Source organism: Haplochromis burtoni, unplaced genomic scaffold, assembly GCF_018398535.1.
Source record: "Haplochromis burtoni strain Fernald_Lab_line unplaced genomic scaffold, NCSU_Asbu1 Contig_309, whole genome shotgun sequence".
Lineage (NCBI taxonomy): Eukaryota > Metazoa > Chordata > Actinopteri > Cichliformes > Cichlidae > Haplochromis > Haplochromis burtoni.
In genome coordinates this window covers 385,100-394,552 of record NW_024582670.1, presented here as the reverse complement: position 1 = coordinate 394,552, position 9,453 = coordinate 385,100, and the positions used below count along the sequence as shown (strand labels likewise).

Below are 9,453 nucleotides of genomic sequence, written 5' to 3'. Positions count from 1 at the left end.
AGAGACTGCAGCAGCACGAAGCGCAGGAACCGACAGCAGCGGTGTCTGTGAGAACAAACACACCTTACGCTTTATTTTACGTGTATCTAAGTGTTTGCACAGTGTTTCTGATCAGTACTTATCTGTGTCGGTTTTGCTCTCGTGACTGATTTATGTGAACTAACCAGCCCTGATCAGTACTGACAGGTAGTGCTCAATTGATATTCAACACCAGTGATCAATACTGTAGGGCTATGCTGTGTGTGAGTTCTCCTTTTGTGTATATGTGTGTTTTGTTATTGATTAGTAACAAGCAGTGATTCATTAAGGCTTGAGCAGTGTGATCAGATCAGTCAGAATATTAAATCATATGTATCAGTGTTATATTTGCTGATTGATTATTGATTTGTATTTTTGAAGTGGTGACTGATTTGCTGCAGTAGTGATTACAAAGAACAGTGTTCATGATTTTTATCTTCAACAATAGATTCATTTATTAAGAACAAATTGTTTTGATTTGTTACTGATTGGTGTTGAACAGTACTGATTTGATAGCACTCATCAGTCGGTATCATTCATACTGACCTGTATCAGTCATTATTAGACAGTAACATGTACCAGCCAGTATTTGCCTTCAGTATTAGTATGGCTGGGTGTAGGAGTCAGAATTAGGAGAGTCAATCACACGGTGTAAAGGTTCTGCTATGGAGCAGTAGTGCATGCTGGGAGGTGTAGTTCCTGCACTCTTAAATAAAAAATTGAACAGGCAAATGGGTTTAATATCCATCACGTGTCTGTCACTATGAGAATATTAGTGGTGAAAACTCACTTAAGAATACCAAACTTTGTACTGTTTGCTGAGTTTCAGTATCGATTGTGCACAGATGAACAGAACTGATATTAAACTCGTTTATGTCTGTCCCTCCAAACAACACAGTGTGATATCATAACACATCTCTTTATCTGACACTCTGTGTCTCTCTGACAAGAACTTGGTGTGACACAGTCCAGCTGAGATAGAGGTCAGCGGGGCTTAACCTGCTGGGCCACCATCTGATTGGTGGGTGGTGATGATCGCAACAGGTGGATTGCTGAGAATCAACGCACGCCGACAGGACTCGCTATCCAGACCACATAAACCACACGCACAGAAGAAGAAGAAGAAGAAGAGGTAATGCACACTCACAAACAGACACGCATTCAGAGGTGATGTAACCTGGCTGCGTGTGTTTTTCGACACACCTGGGGGTTAGTGATACGATGACGCAATTAACCAATGTCCCCGCCTCCCAAACCCTAGGAGGAGTGAGGTAGTGGTGGTAAAGGGGAAGCTGAAGTTGTGTTCAGTCTCGGGTCTCGTGGCTGCACTTGGCATTCTGGTTCTGGTTGTGGGTGTGGTCATGGCAGCTCTGGGCTATTGGCCTCGTGATGGATTGTTCTTCAGCTCTCAGCCACAGGAGGGCACCGCCATGGCTTCTGTCTCCTCAGACACCCCAACAACTGCACCTGCTGATGCCCAAGTGAGACACTACACCACTGACACTGTGTGTATTTTAATGGGCAAAGGTGGTTTTCATATTTTGACTGTTGTAATGCAGTCACTTTTCACATTTTGTCATGAAGTGTTTCTTATCTTAAGTCAAGTTGAACATCTGTCTGACTGTTTCCAGCGAGAAGTGAGAGAAGGTGTACTGCAATCAGATGACGTGCAGGATAATGGAGGAAGCAATGATGGTTTTAACCAGACAGAAACCATAAATGGGACGACCAGACATCTTTCACAAGGTTTTCTACAGGACTTTCTGGACAGGTAAACAAACTAGCCTGTCTGCTTTAGCCGAGGCTGCCAGAACAGCTGTAAAGGCCCTTTGGGAAGTTCTGGACTTGCAGGGGAAATATCTCTTCATATTGTGGATGAGATAGCAGGGTAACATTCATACCATGTCACTGCAATCAGTTAGAAATTAGTAGGAAATTGAAATTGCTTTGAAAGAAGTTTAGTTCCTACTCTAAAGCCCTGTGTAAATATGGAACAATTCACTGCCTCACGACTGCTTTGCAGATTGTGGTTGCATATGGAGAAGATGTGGCCCCAAACCTTTAAATTCAGGTGTTGTCAGTCCCAATGCCACAAGTATTGAAAATCAAGCACCCAGCAATCTTCTTTGTGAAAAAAGGGGACATTGTTTCCGAAATTCACTGGATTCAAGCATAGTATTGTAAGAAGATGAAACATTTCCAACAGGCCAGTTGGGGAAATTCCTTCAATACCTTCCTCCAACATATTCCACAATCAATGGCATTATTGCAAAGTGGAAGTGCTCAGGAACCACAAGCACCCAGCCACCGAGTGGCAGTCCACTCGGTGGCTGGGTGGGGCATAGTTCATAAATGGTAAATGGCCTGTATTTGTATAGCGCTTTACTAGTCCCTAAGGACCCCAAAGCGCTTTACACATCCAGTCATCCACCCATTCACACACACATTCACACACTGGTGATGGCAGCTACATTGTAGCCACAGCCACCCTGGGGTGCACTGACAGAGGCGAGGCTGCCGGACACTGGCGCCACCGGGCCCTCTGACCACCACCAGTAGGCAACGGGTGAAGTGTCTTGCCCAAGGACACAACGACCGAGACTGTCCAAGCCGGGGCTCGAACCGGCAACCTTCCGATTACAAGGCGAACTCCCAACTCTTGAGCCACGATCGCCCCAATATACCCCAATATAAAGGTTGCCTCAGCACAAAAACTGTGCTATAAGCTTCAAGGAATGGGTTTTCTGCAGATGTCCACATAGTGTATAGTCTGCTGTTATGTTCATGCATTTCTTTAACATCCTCGATAGGTTTTTCATCCCTGCTCAATACTGTAATCAGTACTGCACACATGCCACCAATGGCTATTTCATTCATCATAAACATTTCATTTTGTTAGATCAATAGCTAATTTCTTCTTGTATGAATGCTTCTTGACTGTGCTGGTGGAGATTAAAGTTGATACTAGTGAGCTTTAGCAGTCTATTTGGAATTTCTCAAACTCAGCATGGTCCTAAAAGTACTTCAGGGTGTTTAAGTAGCTCTCCTAAGGATTGGTCTGTTTTCTGATTGTCTCTTCAGGTATTTGTACTCTGATAGACTGAAGGTCTTTGGCCCACTCATCATGGGGATTGGCATTTTCCTCTTCATCTGTGCCAATGCTGTTCTGCATGAAAACCGTGACAAGAAGACAAAAGTCATAAACCTGAGGGACATTTATTCCACTGTTATTGACCTCCACAGCCTCCGGAAACCCAACACTTCCTCCTGCTGCTCAGCCAATCCCCCCAACAGCATTGTTAACTATATCCAATCAAAGAGCCTGGAGGCCAAACCCAGGGCATATCCTGACTCCCTGATAAACAGAAAGGGGGGAGGAGAAGGTGTGGGAGACAGTGGGGTGGGAGGTGGGCTGTTAACCATGCAACCTGGCAGCAGTAAAGGAGCAGGGGAAGGTTGGGGCAATGATGGAGGAGGACACGCAGTCTTCAGTATATACCAGGAACAAACAGATGCTCCTCCTCCCTCTTCCTCGCAGAGACTTTCCCTCCCCCAAAGTTTTAGCCCCACCCACCCCTCCACCTGCTGGACCACAAAGAATATGCTAAGCTCTTTCACCTTACCTCTGCGCCGCCCAAAACCCCCTGCGCTGCAGAGAAGGCACTCGGCTCGAGCCAGGACCAACCAGGGCTGGAGAGGGGACAAAGGAGAAGAGGAACAGCAGAGGAGGGACAGAGGAGACGACAAACCAGGGGAGGAGGGCTATGGATGCCCCCCACCTCCTCAGCGCTACTCTAGTCCCCCCCTAAATAGACCCCTTCAGGATTCATTAACAGCTTCTTGCAGCTCCTCCGGCCTCTACAAGGAAGCACCGGGAGGCTCCCAGGCCCTGCTCCTCCTCTCCTCTTCCTCCCTCACCCCCTCCCACCTGTCCCTCTCCTCATTTTCATCCACACCACTGCCGCCCTGCAGGAGGCACAGCTTGTCGACCAGCATCAACATCACAGGTTATAGCAAATTAAAACACAGAGACAACGATTCATGTTCCCCATCATCACACAAAGTGATATCACAGGATAGGCATCAAATGTCAGAGGAAGTGAAATCACAAAGAAAGTACTCTAACAAGGAGAAGTTGAGGATGATCTCACAGAAATATTCTGGTCTGACGCAGAAGAAAGACCAATCAGGACTTGACTCAGAGACTGACAGCACAACTCAGTATATGACCGAGAAACATTAGGGCCACATTCAAAGACTGTGTAAACACTGACTGTGTGAAGACGTCGAAATGGTGTGCGAATGTGGCTCTGCTGGTTTCTGAATTAGCAATAAGGAGTCTTCCAGAGAAGCAACAGCACAATATTCAAGAACCTGCTGTTTAGCTGTGTTGATCAGCTCTCTAAACTCTCACTGGAAAAGTTTGTATGGAACCTTTTGCCGGCAGAGAATGTGCAACAAAATGTTTCTGTGTTAATGTGGTAGCTCTCAAATAAGGGGATATTAGCCATCATCTGGAAAATGTGTGGAATGACTTTCAATGTACGGTATTCTGGGTTCCAAATGAAAAAGTGCAGACTCATCCATCACTTTAGTCTTCTGCATTAGTACATGACCACATAACTACAGAAGAGCACTGTATCCACCAAAGTGTTTTGTGCCTCAGCCTTTTCATGCTGGTTATTATTATGGATGCCCAGGTAATGATATCCTGAGGAATCTGAAGTCAAGCTGAATGTAAGTGTTTTGTGTATGAGGTTCGATGTTATTTCCAGAAGACCTGTATTATTTTTATTTTTGTGAATGCAGTGCACTTCTGTAAAATAGCTTCAGTTTTTGTCAGTATTATGGAAAATTGCTTGAAGTAAAAAATAAAATGTACAGGTAACACATACCTGTTGTTCATATAAGTTACTCACTGTAAGGAGGATTTCCCATTTTGTTTCTACGACCTTTGCTGTGAGTTAGTTTTGACTGCATATCAAAATGAATCAGGATAAGTCAGCATTAAGCAATCTCACTACAAAACCTTAATTTAAATTGTTGGGAGGATGCCCAATGTCTTTAATTATTTCTATTAGTTTATCATTTGTACCCTGGAATACCTGTAAGCTGGGTTCATTACTTTCTATCAAGTGTACATGTTAACCTAAAAAGAAATGTACTCACTTTTTCCAGTTGTTGTTGACTTGCCGAGACGAAGCATGACTTCTTAGATTTGACTGATCCTAAACTACAAAGTTGTAGCTTCATGGAGTCTTCCACTGAAAATCTAACCTGCTTAACCTAAGTTTAATCTAAGCACAATATCACTGAAAATAAAGCACATTATGTTAAACCTTTTTTCATCTTTGTCTTATTCTAAATGTATTTATTGCTAATTCTTTTAAACTTGGGATTACCAGTCACGTGTTGTTCAGCAGGTAGAACCAAAGACAATGAGCCCCAGATTTTCCAGCTCTGGTCTGTCAACATGTTGGTGTTTGCCAGTTCAAAATAAAACAACTAAAGTTGTTTCATTTCTCTGTTTGGATATTTTTGTTGTTAAGGACAAATAACTGCAAAAACTAAGATATTGTTCTGGATATGAAGCATATTTTTTAGCCATTTAGCTCTAGTATAGTTAATTTCTATTTACAGAGGACTAGATGCAAGGTCTCCCTTCTGCACATCCACCTCAACTGCAGCCAATTTCTCCACAATGTGAAGTGGAATAGACGGCTAATGGTGAGCAATAGATAAACATCTATCTGGCAGAAGATAAGCCTCAATGCTTAAGGCTAACATTGAGCTAACATGTATAGCTCAATGTTGGATGTACGTAACGTATGTTTGAGGTACACCCTGGCTACAAAACCCAATATCACAGCAAAGCATAGATTACACACGTCAGTCCAACTTGTTCCTTTCATGGTTTGGAGAGGCAAAGTGTGAAATGGATATGCATGTAGAAGTTGTAGTACCAGCAAGGGGAGATAATATATTTAAAAGTGAGAAGTTGCTAGTGAGCAAGAAAGTGTCCTTAATCGCCAGAAACAGTTAAGCTAAGTGGCTAATATGTATTTACATGTAAATCTGCTAATAATGTCTGTTTAAACACTTTCCTGATTATTTTCATGTTCATGAAATAAAATATCCCCCTCTGCTGGTAATGCAATTTACTGCAACTTCTGCATGTATATAAACGGACCCAATGTTTTGCCATGATACTGGGTAAAATAATGTAAAATAAGCTGAATATTTTTTCTCTCCTGGGCATACACAGGAGTGAAAAAAAGAAGAGCATAGAGAAAACAAGAACAAAATGCAAACTATGGAACACTGATGAAGAAAATGAATGGTACGCAAATTCAACTGTAGAGAAAAAAAAGAAGTGAAGTTAAAATGTTTGCTCATTGCATGAAATAAGGCTGAGAAACCTGAGCATATAATAGCTTAACAAGCTTAAAAAATGGATCATTCATGGACAAGCCCTAACAATAAGCTTTATCACAAGGAAACTTAAGCATGAAAGTCAAGAGTGTCAGTCTCCCAGCCTAGAACTGGGAACTGGGAACTGGTTCCACAAGAGAGGGGCCTGATAAGTGAAGATCTTCCTCCAGTCTACTTTTAGAAACTCTAGGTGTCACAATTACTGCATTTTGAGAATGCTCTATTGGGATAAAATGGTTCTATTATATCTTCATTGGAATAATCATTGAGACCTTTGTATGTGAGAAGAAGGATTTAAAATTCAACCTCATTCAGGCCCTTATGTCTTAAAGCCTTAAAAAAACAAAACAATTCATCACCAAGGTTGGCAATGAATTCTCCTGCTGTATATATCATTCCCAGGAGCTGAGACATTTCTTCCCTGGAGGAAATGGTTGAATTTCTTTCCAAAATTGCAATAAAATTTGATGGTATTATTTCAGGTGATTTCAATATTCAAACTGACAACAGCAACAACTCAGACTCTGATAAACAGATGAAAAACAACAAGATTACACAGTTGATCTGATTTAAAATCTGGGTCCAAATTAACATTTCAAGTGTAAATGGACTGATCTACTCTCCCAGAGTACTCAAAGCACTCTATACAACATTCACCCAATCACACTCATTCTCACAAGCACTTGCTCTATACTTAGAGCTTTCGTTAACTACATTCACGCTCCAATGGATGCATTGTCAAAGATACTTGATATGCAGACTGGAGAAACCAGGGATCAAACCACCAACCTTCTGATCAGTAGGTGACCTGCTCTACCTCCTGCGCTACAGCCACCCCTACGCGTCAAACAGGTTTGTCCTTGAAGTTGGAAGTCTGGATTGCTGAACAGCAGCAATGGAAAAGACAATTTGGGAAACAGTTTGTACGATTAAATTATGTTTTCCAAAATGTTTTAGAGTTCTTCACCCATGTTAACTGCATCCACCTCAAAAGCAGTCTGAATACACCTCAGACCTTGCTGATGTTGTGAAAATTATGAGTTTTCACCCAACAGCACACTGTGAAACAGAAGCTTACTTTTCAGGGGCTTGGAAAGCTTTAAAAACCATGAGACTTGGCACAAACCTTCAAGGTGAATAGGCTTTAAATTTTTACGGGACTTATTTATTAGTGTTGCAAACTGGCTCTGTAGCATCATCTATAAATGTTCTACAGAAGCAGCTCTGACACTATGCTTCATCTGTGTGTCTCATATTGTGCGGTGTCATGTAATGTTATGAGACATGCAAACAAGTCTCTTGGAGCCATATAAACCCAACACTTACAGCGCCACCTAGTGGTAACAGGGAATATGCAGTAGGTGACAATTATTATTCTATGAAAATCATATTTTCCTTGGTGGGCCCATTAATAATATTTAACACCGTGACATATAGGTACCCAGTATTCTTCATTGCCACCTAATGGGGATAGGAGTTGTTATGCAGCTGATTTACAGAACACCCAATTAGCATCCTGGGCTGAAAACATCCGCTTGAGCACATGACATTCCTCACTTACAGCATGCCACAGCTTGCTTGAACATGTGCTGAGTGTGCAAGGACTCTCACTGTCACTGCTGCTTGCAGCTTTAATAATATACTTCAGCTGAATTTATGAATATGTATGAATTTACTACTAATAATCTACTGTCTGCATTAAATCATTACCAACAGGAGGTCTTTTGTCCTGTCTCCCCCCTCGCTTCTGCCCTCTGTTGTTAATAAGTGCAGAAAAGAGCTTTGAAATGTTCACTTTCAGTTGCCTCTGTCTAACTGCCTCTATTTCACCTTATCACTTGCACCTTCTTCCATCACATTAACCTTCTGCATGTGCTGCTTCACTACATCCGTAAAGTTTAACCGTGGTCTTCCTGTTTTCCTCCTGCCAGGCAAGGAAAAGGCTGGTATCGGCAGCACCTGATTGGTAGCTGTACTGTCAGCATAAAGGCTTATTTTAGAAAGGAAGTTAAAAGTGTACCATACAGACTGAGTTCTAGGTAGCCATTAGTAGTTACCTCCAGAAAAAACAGTGAACCGTGTGTGTGTGTGTCTGAAGATAAGCATTAATTTAAAAGTACTGTATAAGTGTGCTTTTACCTGACCTCTCCCAGAGCAGGTTAGGTTTGTAGTACAAGTTACCATGGTGATAAGGCAAGAAATGAATCAACATTTGTATTACAGAAAACCCAGAGTCAACCTGAAGTTACCTGAATATCCTGCTTTGTAGTACACCTTCATAATAAAAGAAACTACTCTGAGGGGCATTTCTGCTGGCTTTGGTTTGCTTTCTGTTTGCTTGCACAGTACATGCTGTTACACTTTTCATAACCCTTGACAGACAAAAGCTCTTGTGCAGTGTTCGAAAATAACCTTTTCTGTGATTTTAAAAAAGTCAGTTATCCTGGGAAACTACTATTCCCAGGATGCATTCCACACACACAACAAATCCCCAATCTCACAGGAGCCCATCACGATGGGTAAATCCAAAACAGCTGTAAGCCTTTCCCCCCATTCTGAGGTTGACAGCTGTAAGGAGGGGGAGGGGGGGGTTAATCTGTGTGGGCGTGGCCTGATGTATCAGAGTAAAAACCAATAATCCATCCAAACAACAGACAGTTCTAAAGAGCAAGAGAAAGAAGAAAACAATCTACAAAAACCATTTAAAGGAATTTTATCTTCACCAGCTTCATTAACAGGACTTACCTGCACAGGTAAAACACATGTTGTTCTTATTTACTGTATGATACAACCCACAAAAGCATAGAAGTCATCTGTTTCATGAGTGATCTGTTTTTCTTTGCCACTATCATCTGTGATATCAAGAGTATGCGTTCAGCAAAATGATTAAATATTCCACAGCTTGCTCTATAATTTGCTCTATAATGCCTCCTGTTTTTTAAATGCAGTGTAACAAAAAAGACAAAAATAGGACATTTTAAAGGTGTGTGTGTGTGTGTGTGT

General features: G+C 41.9%; 1 protein-coding gene across 1 annotated transcript; it reads left to right on the top strand.

Moving 5' to 3' along the window:
- Nucleotides 1-1,049: 1,049 nt before the first annotated feature.
- Nucleotides 1,050-4,261, top strand: LOC102304220 (transmembrane protein 200C). Its single transcript, XM_005941267.3, has 4 exons — nt 1,050-1,150; nt 1,280-1,499; nt 1,650-1,789; nt 3,100-4,261. The coding sequence occupies exons 1-4, from the start codon at nt 1,050-1,052 to the stop codon at nt 4,259-4,261; spliced, it is 1,623 nt and encodes a 540-aa protein (XP_005941329.1).
- Nucleotides 4,262-9,453: the final 5,192 nt, after the last annotated feature.

Bases quoted from the DNA above. Each gene is read 5' to 3' on its own strand.
- LOC102304220 (XM_005941267.3), top strand. From the start codon at position 1,050: ATGATCGCAACAGGTGGATTGCTGAGAATCAACGCACGCCGACAGGAC. The intron at 1,500-1,649 runs GTGAGACACTAC...GACTGTTTCCAG, and splicing joins CTGCACCTGCTGATGCCCAA to CGAGAAGTGAGAGAAGGTGT. The intron at 1,790-3,099 runs GTAAACAAACTA...TTGTCTCTTCAG, and splicing joins CTACAGGACTTTCTGGACAG to GTATTTGTACTCTGATAGAC.